General features: G+C 50.4%; 1 protein-coding gene and 1 pseudogene across 1 annotated transcript in view; one reads left to right on the top strand and one right to left on the bottom strand.

The window, feature by feature from the left end:
• Nucleotides 1-15094, bottom strand: part of KIAA1522 (KIAA1522 ortholog) — a 35717-nt gene extending 20623 nt beyond the window's left edge. The window contains exon 1 of the mRNA XM_053577123.1: nt 14705-15094. Coding sequence (XP_053433098.1) covers nt 14705-14930 — 226 coding nt within the window. The 5' untranslated portion in view covers nt 14931-15094. The remainder of the gene's footprint in view (nt 1-14704) is intronic.
• Nucleotides 3801-4240, top strand: LOC128575467 (ubiquitin-conjugating enzyme E2 variant 2-like; annotated as a pseudogene).
• Nucleotides 15095-15492: the final 398 nt, after the last annotated feature.

Here is a 15492-nt window from a genome sequence, read left to right as displayed (position 1 = left end):
GTATGTATTTGCCTGTAGAATTATGACTATTTCAGAGTGGTTGAATATCACTGATTTTTATGTATTTAAGTGTATAACAATTAGCCTATATGCATTTATATGTAAATAAGTTTGTCTATAATAGTATAATTACACGTGCTTTTGTGTGCCAGTATGACTGTGCAATTGTGTTTGCTAAGCATATGCCCATATCTAGTTTGTATGTAAATAATGGAACATGTAGGTAAACATGTTAAACCACACATGTCTGTGTGCCTCTGTGAAGCTATATGCCTTTTACCCATCTCCTATTTATATGAATCTTTGTTTTTCATACTCAAGGCCAACCCTAATCTCTTATTAAAGACTTTGAGGCTACCTGAGGCTCCCGCAACTACAACCGTACAGGTGCCCTTATGCCCAAGGACCTAACCAGGGCCCCAACACCTGGGCAGTGACTCTTCTTTACCATCACTCTGCCTCATCTCTCCTACTCTAGGCAGCATGGTATAACAGAGAGCACTGGGCTGGGAGTCCACAGCCCTCAGTTCTAGTCCCCATATGGCTCATCCTTTCTGCCACCTGGACAAGCCCCTCCACTGTACTATGTGGTTCTTCTTCCCAGTGACTCCAGGACACCCTGTTCCCTCCCTGTAAAATGGGAGAGTCAAATCTCATGCCAACCCTCTCTGAGGTCCATCTCTTGCTCAGAGTCTGAAGGTGACAACAGTGTAGTCCTTTAAGAGCTGGTATTTTATTCATCTATAGAAAATATACATTGAACATATACTGTGTACCAAGCTGTGTGCACAGTCTCCCCCCTTTGCATAGAGAAGAGGGTCCTAGTGTCGAGGCTAAAAAACACCTCAGAGATCCACTACCCCAACTCCCTTGATTTACATACAGGGAAACTGAGGCCCATCAAGAGGACAGCATGTACAGGGGATTGGAGGGAACACCCCAGGGTAAAGTCTAAATCTCTTGGCATGAATTGAGGACAGGTATGTGAAGAACCTCAAAGGACATCTGGAGTATAGCAGGTAACTTCCTTCATAGGCAGCCTTATAGAAGCTGCCCCAGCACATTCAGCCTCATCTCCAGCCATTCTCATTCTCAGAGCTCCAGCCACACAAAACTGCTTGCCACTCCCCAATGCACAACGTCGGGCCTCCTCCTCTTCCGCCTTTTCCAGAAGATGCCTTTTCATCCTTGAGGCCCTGCTGACAAGTTGCTCCTCCAGAAGTCTTCCTTGCATTCCCAACTCCCCCAGCTCAGTTCTTTGTGCTCCCAAAGCAATTAGTGCTGTCCTCTGATTATAGTAGTACTGATCACACCTTAGAGCTCCCCTGCACCCTGGGTAACACAGGTCTTTTTGAGAGATAGGGCCTCTTGGGCGGTACCTGTGGCTTAGTGAGTAGGGTGCCGGGTTCAAAACTGACCCCAGAAAAACTGCAACAAAAAATAGCCGGCCTGTAGTCCCAGGTACTCAGGAGGCTGAGGCAAGAGAATCACCTAAACCCAAGAGCTGGAGGTTACTGTGAGGCCTGCTGCCACGGCATTCTACCAAGGGCGACAAAGTGAGACTGTCTCTTAAAAAGAAAAGAGGCTTGGCCTGTAGTCCCAGCTGCTTGGGAGGCTGACGTAAGAGAATCGCATAAGCCCAAGAGTTAGAGGTTGCTGTGAGCCGTGTGACGCCACGGCACTCTACCCGAGGGCAATACAGTGAGACTCTGTCTCTACAAAAAAAAAAAGAGGCTTGGACGGCACCTGTGGCTCAGTCAGTAAGGCGCTGGCCCATATACCGAGGGTGACGGGTTCAAACCCGGCCTCGGCCGAACTGCAACAAAAAAATAGCCAGGTATTGTGGCGGGTGCCTGTAGTCCCAGCTACTTGGGAGGCTGAGGCAAGAGAATCACTTAAGCCCAGGAGTTGGAGGTTGCTGTGAGCTGTGTGATGCCATGGCACTCTATCGAGGGCCATAAAGTGAGACTCTGTCTCTACAAAAAAAAGAGGCTCAGCACCTGTGGCTCAAGCAGCTAAGGCGCCAGCGACATACACCTGAGCTGGCAGGTTCGAATCCAGCCTGGGCCCACCAAACAACAATGATGGCTGCAACCAAAAAATAGCCGGGCGTTGTGGCAGGCGCCTCCAGTCCCAGCTACTTGGGAGACAGAGGCAGGAAAATCACTTGAGCCCAGGAATTGGAGGATGCTGTGAGCTGTGATGCTATAGCACACTACGCAGGGCGACAGCTTTAGGCTCTGTCTCAAAAAAAGAAAAAGAAAAAAGAGAGAGAGATAAGGTCTCACTCTGTCACTCGAGTTGGAGTTCAGTGGCCTGATCAGGAGCCTTCAACCTTTGGCTCAAGCAACTGTGTGCCACTGTGTGCCCTGACTAATTTTTCTTATTTTTTTTTGTAGAGACAGGGTCTTTTTTTTTTTTTTTTTTGGTAGAGACAGAGTCTCACTTTATGGCCCTCGGTAGAGAGCCGTGGCCTCACACAGCTCACAGCAACCTCCAACTCGTGGGCTTAAGCTATTCTCTTGTCTCAGCCTCCCAAGTAGCTGGGACTACAGGCGACTACCACAACGCCCAGCTATTTTTTGGTTACAGTTTGGCCGGGGCCGAGTTTGAACCCGCCACCCTCGGTATGGGGTCGGCGCCTTACCAACTGAGCCATAGGGGTCTTGTTATGTGGCCCAGGCTTAAACTCCTGACCTCAAGTGATCGCCTACCATGGCCTCCCAAAGTGCTGAGATTAGAGAAATGATGCACCTTCCTGCTGGTTCATCACAGCACTTTCCTTGAGACAACGGTTTGTTTTGGTATCTGGCTTTTCAAACAGAACCGTTTCCTCAAGGGCAACCCCAAGCTCAGTACACAGCAGGTGTACCATATGTGTATATATGTAGAAGTGGAGGTAGAGATGGAGATGTTGGGGTCTGGGTACTATGTACTGTTACAGCAGCAATGGTGGCACATCTGCTGGTATACTGCCGGTGGTGGCAAGACTGGTGCTTGCATAGTGATGGGGAAGCATATGGACCAGACCCCAGGAACCACAAGACTGGGCTTGAGTGCCTCATGACTTTTTTTTTTTTTTAATAGAGACAGAATCTTACTTTATTGCCCTAGGTAGAGTGCCGTGGCATCACACAGCTCACAGCAACCTCCAGCTCCTGAGTTTAGATGATTCTCTTGCCTCAGCCTCCCGAGTAGCTGCGAATACAGGCACCCACCACAACGCCCGGCTATTTTTTTGTTGCAGTTTGGCCAGAGCTGGGTTTGAACCTGCCACCCTTGGCATATGGGGCTGGCGCCCTACCCACTGAACCACAGACACCGCCCTCTTTTTTTTTTTTTTTTGAGACAGAGTCACACTATGTCACCCACAGTAGACTGCCATGGCATCATAGCTCACAGCAACCTCCAATTGTTGGGTCAAGCGATTCTTTTGCCTCAGCCTCCCAAGTAGCTGGGACTACAGGCACCCACCACAACGCCTAGGTATTTTTAGAGATGACATCTCACTCTGGCTCAGGCTGTTCTCAAACCTGTGAGCTCAGAGCAATCCACCCACCTTGGCCTCCCAGAGTGCTAGGATAACAGGTGTGAACCACCACTCTGTGCCATGGCTCTCGCTGAATGGTGGTGAAGGCATCACCTGGTTAGAGACTTGGAGGAGAGGTATCCTAAGCGGATAGGAGGCCCTACTTAGTAATCTTCCTACCTGAAGCTTCAAGCAAATCATGTACTTTCCAACAAGATTCTGGGTTTAAACAATTTGTGGGGCGGGCGGCTGCGTCGGCCTACAGGATAAGATGGCGGTCTCCACAGGAGTTAAAGTTCCTCGTAATTTTCACTTGTTGGAGAACTTGAAGAAGGACAAAAAGGAGTAGGCGATGGTACAGTTAGCTGGGGCCTTGAAGATGACAAAGATATGACACTTACAAGGTGGACAGGCGTAATTATTGGGCCACCAAGGACAAATTATGAAAACAATATATAGCTTGAAAGTAGAATGTGGACCTAAATACCCAGAAGCTCCTCCGTCAGTTGGATTTGTAACAAAAATTAATATGAATGGAATAAATAATTCCGGTGGCATGGTGGATGCACGTAGCATACCAGTTTTAGCAAAATGGCAAAATTCATATAGCATTAAAGTTGTACTTCAAGAGCTAAGACGTCTAATGATGTCCAAAGAAAATATGAAGCTTCCACAGCCACCAGAAGGACAAACATACAACAATTAATTTTAGTGGACCTCGGGCGGCACCGGTGGCTCAGTCGGTAAGGTGCCGGCCCCATATACCGAGAGTGGCGGGTTCAAACCCGGCCCCGGCCAAACTGCAACCAAAAAATAGCCAGGCGTTGTGGCGGGCGCCTGTAGTCCCAGCTACTCGGGAGGCTGAGGCAACAGAATCGCTTAAGCCCAGGAGTTGGAGGTTGCTGTGAGCTGTGTGAGGCCACGGCACTCTACCAAGGGCCATAAAGTGAGACTCTGTCTCTACAAAAAGAAAAAAAAAAAAATTTTAGTGGACCTCAAACTTGTCTTAAATCAACAACCTTTTACTCATGTTAATGTCTTGATTAAATATCACAATGCAAAATACCTACACATTAAGTAAAGGAATTTCACCTGGTAAACATGACCTGGACATTTGTAAGAATATATTTAATATGGGTGGCGCCTGTGGCTCAGTCGGTAAGGCGCTGGCCCCATATATCGAGGGTGGCGGGTTCAAACCCGGCCGTGGCTGAACTGCAACCAAAAAATAGCCGGGCGTTGTGGCAGGCACCTGTAGTCCCAGCTACTCAGGAGGCTGAGGCAAGAGAATCGCCTAAGCCCAGGAGTTGGAGGTTGCTGTGAGCTGTGTGAGGCCACGGCACTCTACCGAGGGCGACAAAGTGAGACTCTGTCTCTACAAAAAAAAAAAAAAAAGAATATATTTAATATATGTACACCCAGTATGTTTTCAGGTAACAAGAGGAAAAATGAAGCACACTTTTTTTCTCTTATTAAGGCACTGTCATTTACACATAAACCTGGAATATACTCTAAATAGAATTCAGGTTTACAAGATGAAAGTGTGAAGAGGGGTGTCAGATGGCAGTGGAAGCATGTGTGTTTCTGAAAAGTAAAAATCTCCAGAAGGAAAAACAGAAATGGCATGCTTTATCCATCTTGCTTAGTGAAAGAGCTGCAGTTGAAATTGTTTAAAGTAGCAGGTATAATGAATATTGTCACAAATTGTGTTAATTTTTGAAGCAGTGTGGGTGCTGACTACTAGTAGTATGAAAAATATGTTCAGGATTGTTTTGATACCTGTATTTATAATAAAATGTTGGGGGGGGTGATGAGTTTCTGTTAAGAGCTGTTCCTGTGTGCTACATATAACAGACATGGTAAATATTTGTTTACAGTCTTTGTTTAACAAACCAGGCATTTAAGTGAAGTCAACAAAAAGGAAATAGGTGTATGGAGATGTGATTTTGAGATTAAAGTTAGTCTTAAAATGTAAATAAAATGTGGAACGTTAAAAAAAAAAAAACGATTTGTGGGCTGAGCTATCTCCCCTTCCATGCCGAGCACATGGCTGGCACCTTTCGAGTGGGGCTGACGGTCCTTTAATGAACCAGCCCCCTAGAACGGTGGAGCACAAGGGCATAGAGTAGTGTGGCATAATAATGGGGAAAGTAGGGCCGGTGCGCTCATGCCTGTAATCCTAACACGCTGGGAGGCTGAGGCAGGTGGATTCCTTAAGACCAGCCTGAGCAAAAAGCAAGACCCCATCTCTACTAAAAAATAGAAAAAATGAGGCAAGAGGATTGCTTGAGCCCAAGCCCAAAAGTTGGAGGTTGCTGTGAGCTATGATGCCCTGGCACTCTTAAGACTTGAGAGTGCAGGGCGGCGCCTGTGGCTCAGTCGGTAAAGTGCCGGCTCCATATATACCGAGGGTGGCGGGTTCAAACCCGGCCCCGGCCAAACTGTAACCAAAAAATAGCCGGGAATTGTGGCGGGCGCCTGTAGTCCCAGCTACTCGGGAGGCTGAGGCAAGAGAATCGCTTAAGCCCAGGAGTTGGAGGTTGCTGTGAGCTGTGTGAGGCCACGGCACTCTATCAAGGGCCATAAAGTGAGACTCTGTCTCTACAAAAAAAAAAAGACTTGAGAGTGCTTGAGACTCTGCCTCAAAAAAAAAAAAAAAAAAAGCCAAGCTTGGTGGCTCATGCCTGTAATCTCTGGAAGACCCAGGAGGCAGGTTGCCTGAGCTCACAGGTTCAATACCAGCCTGAGCTACAGTGAGGCCCTATCTGTAAAAATAGCCAGGCATTGTGGCGGGCGCCTATAGTCCCAGCTACACAGGAGGCTGAGGCAAGAGAATCGCTTGAGCCTAAGAGTTTGAGGTTGCTGTGAGCTATGACACCAGAGCACTCTACCAAGGGTGACAAAGTGAGACTGTGTCTCAAAAAAAAGAAAGAAAAAAAAAAAAATGGGGCGGCACCTGTGGCTCAAAGGAGTAGGGCGCCTGCCCCATATGCCGGAGGTGACAGGTTCAAACCCAGCCCTGGCCAAAAACTGCAAAAAAAAAAATGGGGGAAGTAGACAGAGATTCCATCCCTCCAAGGTAGCCTTGGGGTCTAAACATAGGTGTATGTCCCTAGTTTGTCAGCCCCACTAAGTTCACCAAACAATATACAATCCCTCCTCTCATTAGATTTCTTTTTTTTTTTTTTTGTAGAGACAGAGTTTCACTTTATGGCCCTCGGTAGAGTGCTGTGGCCTCACACAGCTCACAGCAACCTCCAACTCCTGGGCTTAAGCGATTCTGTTGCCTCAGCCTCCCGAGTAGCTGGGACTACAGGCGCCCGCCACAACGCCCGGCTATTTTTTGGTTGCAGTTTGGCCGGGGCCGGGTTTGAACCCGCCACCCTCGGTATATGTGGCCGGCGCCATACCAACTGAGCCATAGGCGCCTCCCCTCATTAGATTTCTTTATCATGTGACAGGCCACAAGCAGCTGAGACAGTTTTGAGGGTCTGGAGAGAGGGATTTCCAAGGGGCAGATGGGGAGAGAAGGCTCTCCACCCACCTCTGCTGACAATAGTGTAAATTTTAGGGCCCACAGGGTTCCATCCCAGTTTGGCAGACCTTGCTGGCAGCCCTGCTTCAGGAAAGGCAAGGAGGGAGTAGTGAGGGGAGGGCACACTGAAGGCCCCTCCCAGGCCTAAATTCCCCTAAGGGGAATTTCCAGAAGGTTGAGGGAGAGACAGTTGGAACCAGCCCCTGAAAGTATCAGAAAGGGGAAGAGGAGGGAAGGCTCCTTTGGCCTCTGCTTCTTTCTCAGCTCTTCAAGGCCCTGGGAGAGGCTCCTGGGGATAAGATTTTCCTTTTGAAATCTGAACAAAGGAGTGGGGAAGCTGAAGTCTGCCCAGCAGGTATGGGCTCCTGGCTGCCGCTATAGCAGCCAGCCATGTGACCTTGAACAAGTCACTTCTTCCTCTGGGCCACAGCTGCCTGTATGTGCCATGAGGGCTCCCTGTGACATCTCAGGCCATCAACTCTGAGCATCTAGGATCTAGAAATGACCATATCGTAGAGGCCCATATCAGATCACCACCTCTTCCAAAGCCACTTAGTGCCGGGCCCTGTGCTGGGCAGGACAGAAGGAAACATCATCAAGTCAGCCCCTGCCCTCGGGGCATTCAGAAAAGTTAGGTATGGCTATCCCTGTGCCCCACAGAACCCCAGATAAACAGCTGGTCTGAGGTCCTTGAAGGTGACTTGCCTTACTCCGGCACTAAGTCCCTCAACCCCAGCTTACTGGCTATTTTTTGGTTGCAGCCGTCATTGTTGTTTAGCCGGCCGGGGCTGGATTTGAACCCGCCAGCTCAGGTGCATGTGGCTGGTGCCTTAGCTGCTTGAGCCACAGGCGCCAAGCCAGAGCAGCTTATTCTTATGAGGAACCCCAGATGCCCTTGTGGAAACCACTCCCTACTGGATGTATCCCAGAGCAGAGGAACTTTTCCCCATTACACTGGTCCCAGCCACAGGCTGAGAACATTGAGATGCCCCTATCCAAGACGGTGGTGGCCAGAAAAGCATACACTGCCCAATTCTAAATCTCTTAAGTACCCAGTTCTAGAGTCTGGGGGGCAATAATTTCTCCTGAGAGGAGGGGACAGAGAGGGTGGACCTTGAGGGATGAAAAAGCATTCACTTGATAGAAAAGTGAAGGGAAGCATATTCTAGGCAGATGAAACAGCACATGAAATGACACCAAATGTGAAATACATGGAACATTATTATTATTATTATTATTTTAGAGATGGGGTCTCACTATGTTGCCCAGGCTGGAGTGCAGTGGCTATTCACAGGCGCAATCCCACTACTGATCAGCACTGGAGTTTTGACCTGCTCCGTTTCTGACCGGAGCCAGGTTTCCTCCTAAGGCAATCTGGTGGCCCCCTTCTACCAGGAGGTCACCATATTGATGCCAAACTTAGTGCAGACACCCGATAGACATAGTACACTTCAGAACTCCTGGACTCAAGTGATCCTGCCCCAGCCTCCCAAGTAGCTGGGACTACAGGCACATGCCACTGCATCTGGCACGTGGAACGTTTATTAAAAGGCAGATAGACACCATCCTGACTTCAGAGAGGCACAATACTCACGACCCAAAGAGATTTTGGGTCCTCACTTTGCTTTAGTGCTATCTAGCCCTCTTCCTCAGTAGGGAGAAATGGAATTATTGATTCTGTCATCCTGTGATGTCCAAGCCACTGGGTCTCAGTGTCTCATCCAGCAGTCCACAGGCAGGCTCTCCTTTCCTGGATATGGCTCACTCCTCAAACCCACAGAATCCTAGAAGTAGCAAGGGTTTCAGAGGCCATTAAACTTTGCAAGGCAGGCCGGGCACAGTGGCTCACACCTATAATGCTAGCATTCTGGGAGGCTGAGGCAGGTGGATTGCCTGAGCTCACGGGTTCGAGACCAGGCTCAGCCAGAATGAGACCCCCCCATCTCTAAAAATAGCTGGGCATTTTGGTAAGCAGCTGTAGTCCCAGCTACTCAGGAGGCTGAGGCAAAAGAATCACTTGAGCCTGAGTTTGAGGTTGTTGTGAGCTATGATGCCATTGCCCTCTACTGAGGATGACAAAGTGAGACTGTCTCAAAAAAAAAAAAAAAAAAAAAAAAACTTTGCAAGACACAGTAAGTTTGGCTCAAAGTGGAGCAGGACTTGGTTAAGGTCATATAGCAAAGCAGAGCTCAAACTCAGGGGTTCCACCACAAGTCCACCCCAAGAACAGTCCTCCCTGAGTGGTGGCCAGAGGGAACTTGGGAAGGCTGCAGTGAGTTCATGGTATTAAGTCTGATGAGCCTAGCAGAGTGGCCCCTGAATTGTCATAATCAGCCATCCCCACTCCTAGCCCTCAGCCACTGTCCACTACTTGATAGAAATCCTCAGAAGAGCTACATACCCCCTTCCCCAGAGCTGGTCCTAAGACTCTACAGAGGTGACTCCCCTCCAAAGTCAGAAACACATCCAACTTCATGCCGTTTATAGACTGGCTTTTGGAGGCAGACTGAGTGGCTCTGTCACTACTGCACTGTGAATATCACTTCCATACAGGCAAGGACCTTGCCTGTTTGGTCCTCTGGCATTCTCATCACTTTGAACAATGCCTGACGCTACATAGTAAAGAATGTCTTTTTGGCTGGCCGAGGTGGCTCATGCCTGTAATCTTAGCACTCAGGAAGGCGGAGGCAGGTGGATAGCTTGAGCTCAGAAGTTCAAAACCAGCCTGAGCAAAAGCAAGACCCCTGTCTCTACTAAAAAATAGAAAATGTGAGACAAGAAGATCACTTGAGCCCAAGAGTTGGAGGTTGCCATGAACTATGATGCCATGGCACTACCCAGGGTGACAGCTTGAGATTCTGACTTTTTTTTAGAGGCAGAGTCTCACTTTATCGCTCTCAGTAGAGTGCTGTGGCATCACAGCTTATAGCAACCTCCAACTTCTGGGCTTAGGCAATTCTCTTGCCTCAGCCTCCTGAGTAGCTGGGACTACAGGCACCCGCCACAATGCCCAGCTATTTTTTTGTTGCAGTTTGGCTGGGACCAGGTTCAAACCCGCCACCCTTGGTATATGGGGCCAGTGCCCTACCCACTGAGACACAGACACCGCCCAATAATGTCTTTTCAAATGAATGAATCTGAGTGACCTTGAGCAACTTAATTTTGCCCTCTGAAAGGGCCTTTTTTTCACAACTGCAAATGGTGATAACTGCCTACCTCCTTGAAGACAAGGAGAGACTTTCATGAAAATGCTCAGCCAGGTCCACGCAATAGCTCACATCTGTAATCACAGCACTCTTGGGATGCTGAGGAACAAGAATCTTTTCAGACCAGGACTTTGAGACCAGTCTGAGCAACATACCATGACCCCGTCCATCTCCATAAAAAAATAGAAAAATTAGGTGGACATGGTGGTGTGTGCCTGTAGTGCCACCTACTCAAGAGGCTGAGGATGACCTGAGTCCAGGAGTTTGAGGTTACAGTGAGCCACTGAACTCTAGCCAGGGTGACACAAGAGTAAATTTCTCAAAAAAAAAAAAAAAAAAAAGCTGGGCGGCGCCTGTGGCTCAGTGAATAGGGAGCCGGCCCCATATACCAAGGGCAATGGGTTCAAACCCAGCCCAGCCTGGCCAAACTGCAACAAAAATACAGCCAGGCATGGTGGCAGGCACCTGTAGTCCCAGCTACTCGGGACCTGAGGCAAGAGAATCACCTAAGCCCAAAGAGCTGGGAGGTTGTTGTGAGCTGTGACACCACTACACTCTCCCAAGGGTGATAAAGTGAAACTGTGTCTTTAAAAAAAAAAAAAAGCTAGGGCTTGGCGCCCTAGCTCAGTGGTTATAGGCCAGCCACATATACATAGGCTGGTGGGTTCAAACCCAGCCCAGGCCAGCTGAACAACGACAACTGCAACAAAAAATAGCCAGGCATTGTGGTGGGTGCCTGCAGTCCCAGATACTTGGGAGGCTGAGGCAAGAGAATCGCTTAAGCTCAAGAGTTTGAGGTTGCTGTGAGTATGATACCATAGCACTCTATTGAAAGGCGACATGGTGAGATTCTGTCTCAAAAAAAAAAAAAAAAAAAGCTTGGCCAGGGTCTGGCACATAGCAGACTTCCTGTTACTTCTCTTCTTCAGATCAGCCAGGACCCTGCTCTCCTTCCAATCTGCCCGCCTTCTCCAGAAAGCCTCCCCTGATTATCTGCTGGGCTCTAGTCCTGACAACTGTCCTAGAAACACTTCTTTCCCGGGGTGGTACCTGTGGCTCAGTGGGTAGGGCACCGGCCCCATATACCAAGGGTGGTGAGTTCAAACCCAGCCCTGGCCAAACTGCAACAAAAAAATAGCTGGGCGTTGTGGCAGACACCTCAGCTACTCGGGAGGCTGAGGCAAGAGAATCGCCTAAGCCCAGGAGTTGGAGGTTGCTGTGAGCTGTGATACCACAGCACCCTACCGAGGTCAATAAAATGAAACTCTAGGGCGGTGCCTGTGGCACAAAGGAGTAGGGTGCCGGCCCCATATGCCAGAGGTGGCGGGTTCAAGCCCAGCCCCAGCCAAAAACTGCAAAAAAACTGTGTGATGCCACAGCACTCTACCAAGGGGTATAAAGTGAGACTCTTGTCTCTACAAAAAAAAAAAAAGAAAAGAAAAAAGAAACACTTCCTTCCCATATACTTGTCTGGAGTCCAGGTGACATTTCAGAAGAATATGGATCCCTGGTTTTGTTTTTTTAACTTTTTCTTATGTCTGAGTCTTCCAGTTAGACAAAGGTGAGACTCTACCTTCTGTGAATCCCACTCAGTAATCATCACCATGACAGGCATCTGAGGTATAACCAAATGCATTGTTTTCCAAACATGAATCAGGATGAATTTATCCAATGCCCAAGACCTCAGCATCACAACAGCACAAACCTGCCACTTTCTGCATCATGTTCCCCAAATTCTCAAAGCCTTACATGTCTGCTATCTAGTTTAATCTTTGCAATACCCCTAAAAGCCAAGATTGATTACCCCTATGTTACAGATAAGGAAATTAAGGCTTAGAGGAGATAAATAACCTGCCAGCCTCACATACAATGGAGGGCAGCAGAGTTGTTCTCATCAGCCTTACAGATTGGGTCCTTAGAGCTCAGGTGTCTAAACTTATAAACATAATAATAGCAACCCCTTTTATTTCTATGGTGACTTCTCTTTAATTTTCATATTCAGCCAGGCGTGGTGGCTCAACCTATAATCCCAGCACTTTGAGAGGCCACAAGGTGGGAGGATCACTTAAGTCCAGGAATTCAAGATCAGCCTGGGCAACATAGCAAGACCCCCATCTCTACAAAAAATTAAAAATATAAAAATATAAATTGTCATATCTGCGCGGCGTCCCCCTTTGGCTCAGTGAGTAGGGAGCCAGCCCCATATACGGAGGGTGGCAGGTTCAAACCCAGCCCTGGCCAAACTGCAACAAAAAAAATAGCCAGGCGTTGTGGTGAACATCTGTAGTCCTAGCTACTCGGGAGGCTGAGGCAAGAGACTTGTCTAATCCCAAGAGCTGGAGGTTGCTGTGAACTGTGACGCTACAGTACTCTACTGAAGGCAACAAAATGAGACTGTCTCAAAAAAAAAAAAAAAAAAGATTAGAGCAGTCAAGGCTGCATCTCTAGGTCTTTGGTTCAGAGATCAGAACAGAGCAGAGGAGATAAAGGCCCCAGACCTCCCAGGAATTTTCTGGGTAGCCTTCCCCCCACCATCCCCATCTCCATTATGAACATTCTCCCTGAAAGAGTTAAGCCCTCTTTAGGCTTCCCCTTCCTGGCCAACAGTGCCAGTGGAGATTAGAAGGATCAGATTTATTTCTCTTAATAAACAGAAAAGAAGTTGGGCCAGGCAGGTGACAAGGAAACAATTGCAATAATAGGGGACTGGAGCAAAAGGGAGCAGAACTTCCTCCAGGAGTACTTGGGGCAACCCCCAGACCTAGGGAAACAATAGTCAAGGGCAGGCAGGTGCTGCCCATGCACATGGGCTCACATCAGGCCAACCTGCTGTTCTGAAAGCCCAGTGCCACCCAATACCAAACACAAGGCAGGGAAATGCCTGGCCAATGACCCCATGGCTCCAAACTTGAACTGCTGTAGCAAGGACCTATGGGCTCAGCTTTTCCAGCCCCTGCCTCCATATTGATCTGCCCTGGGGTACATTCCTAGTCCACTAGCCTCTGCCTGCCAGTCCTGACAGTCTGACCACAATCCATCCCGCTGCAATTCTGACCCATGCCAGTAAGTGAGATGGGGATGACTTAAGATGGAATCCCAGGGGTGCAGCCCTGGGACAAACTCCATGTCCTGCTAGGACTGCAAAGCCCTTGGAAACACCCCTCACCTAAACGTTCCCTCAGGGTTTGGCCCAGCCATCCCAACTCCAGCCCCTGACTTCCACTTGTGGTTAGGCCGCAGTGGAGTAGGGCCTTTATCCAAAAGGAAGATCAAGCCGGATGCAATCACACAAGAGGCCTTCTACCCTCTTCCTGACCCCTAAAGTGCTCCTTCTAATTCTCCTCCAGAGGAGGTGGTTAAAGGACACAGGGAGGGTAAATACAGGCGGAATGGGATGGGCCCACACACACAACCCGCCATTTCCTCACCTTCAGCAATGCAGCAGCAGTAAAGAAAGGTAGACTTCTGAGCCCCACCCTCTTACAGAGATTCACACTCTCCACACCAAAAGGAAGACAGAAATGGGAAGATGAGGGAAGACCCAAGCAAGTGGCCAAAAGTAAAATGACCCTAGCAGGAATAGGCCAGGTCAGCATCCCCTCCTTTCCAAGCTGCCCATCTATGAGGCCAGAAGGGGAGCCCAGGAACTCAAACTCGGAAAGACTGGGAATTAGCTGTTGCATTTTAAATACCCACGACAGCCCAGGTACAGCCTCTCCATTTAACTTGGGCCTCAGTTTCCCCAATCTGCAAGCACACTCCTGACACTGGCATGTCTCTGCCAGGGCTGGGGGAAGGAGTGATGCTAAGCGGCTGTTGGTATACCACGGTGAGCTCACCACCCCAGGAGGTGGATGTTTGTGGTTTGGCCCAGGTGAGCCCTGAGCCGAGCCAGGTGGGAAAAGCTAACACAGTTAAGAACCTAAAGCACGCTATGCTCCATACTGGGTCCTTTACGAGGATGGGAACTCAGATCCAGAACTCCTTTCCAGTACAGCTGACCTTCCAAACCCAGAGGGACCCCCACAGACACACCCAAAGCCACCTGCCTCTCCCATTGGCCCTAGGCCAGAGTCAAGTCTCTCACCCCCTGACTCAGCAGAGGGCAGAACCAGGGTGAGCTTGGGGGAGGGGGAATTGTCTCACCGCCCCGAAAGCCAGACTGCCAGCACTTCCTGCCTAAGCCAGCGGATCCCTGCCCCAGCCGGGGGTCCCTCCCCTCAGAGTGAGGCAGAGCTGAGTCTGAAAAGTGCAAGGGAGCAGCACATGATGGGAGGCGGGAGGTGCTCGGCCTGAGTCCGGGGCTCTTCGCTGCCCCAGCACCAACAGCTAGGGAGTCACCCATCTCCAACATGCCACGGACCCCCAGCGTAGCCGCCCCGGCCGCACCCTCCACGCCGCCCGGCGCTCAGTCCAGGTGCTCGGCCGTCTTACCTCGGCCTTTGCCCTTGGCCCTCTTGGCCTTGTCGTCCGCCTTCTTGGCCCGGGGGGCGGCCGATTCGGCGCCCTCGGCCCCCGCCGCCTTCTTCTTGCGGCGCTTGACCCGCAGCCAGCTGAAGGCGCGGCGGAGGCCGGAGCGGGACTTCTTCTTGCGCGGGGGGCTGCCCGGACCCCCCGGCTCCTCGGCCGCAGGTGCGGCTGGGGGTGCGCGGCCCGCCATGGCGCGGCGGGAGGACCTGGCGCGGGGTCAGGTCCCCTGCAGCGTGGCGCCCATGCCGGGGGCGGCCGCAGCCGGGAGACGCGCCCGGAGAAAAGTTTGGGCGGCGGAGGCCGAGCGAGCGCGGCGGGAGCGGCGCGGGAGGGGCTGGCGGGCGGGGCGCGTAGGCCGGCCCGGAGGGAAGGAGCCGGGGCGGGAGCGGCCGCGGGGCGGGAGCGGGGCTGCCTGCTGCTCCTCCCCGCCTCCCGGGGTCCGGGGAGGGCGAGGTCCGGCGAGGGCGAGGTCCGGTCCGGGCAGAAGGTGGTCCCTGGAGCCCAGGGCGGGGTCACGCGGCTGCCGGGGCGCGAGGGAGCACCACGAGTGGGGTTCGGAAGAGGGTGGTACGGAGGTGGGGTTGAGAAGGGGAAGGACTCATAGAAGGGGAAGCGAAATGCTCGGGTGGAACCCCAGGAGAGCTTGGTACTCTGAGTTTGGGAAGAGATGGGGGATTCTGGAATAAGAATTAGGAGAATTCCTTCCAGGACCCGTACAGCACTGGGGGGCTTACTTCTGGAATAGAGGCCTC

The sequence above is a fragment of the Nycticebus coucang genome, chromosome 22 (genome assembly GCF_027406575.1).
Source record: "Nycticebus coucang isolate mNycCou1 chromosome 22, mNycCou1.pri, whole genome shotgun sequence".
NCBI classification, from domain to species: Eukaryota; Metazoa; Chordata; class Mammalia; order Primates; family Lorisidae; genus Nycticebus; species Nycticebus coucang.
The sequence above is the reverse complement of the archived record's forward strand: the minus strand, read 5'-3'. Positions and strand labels throughout refer to the sequence as shown.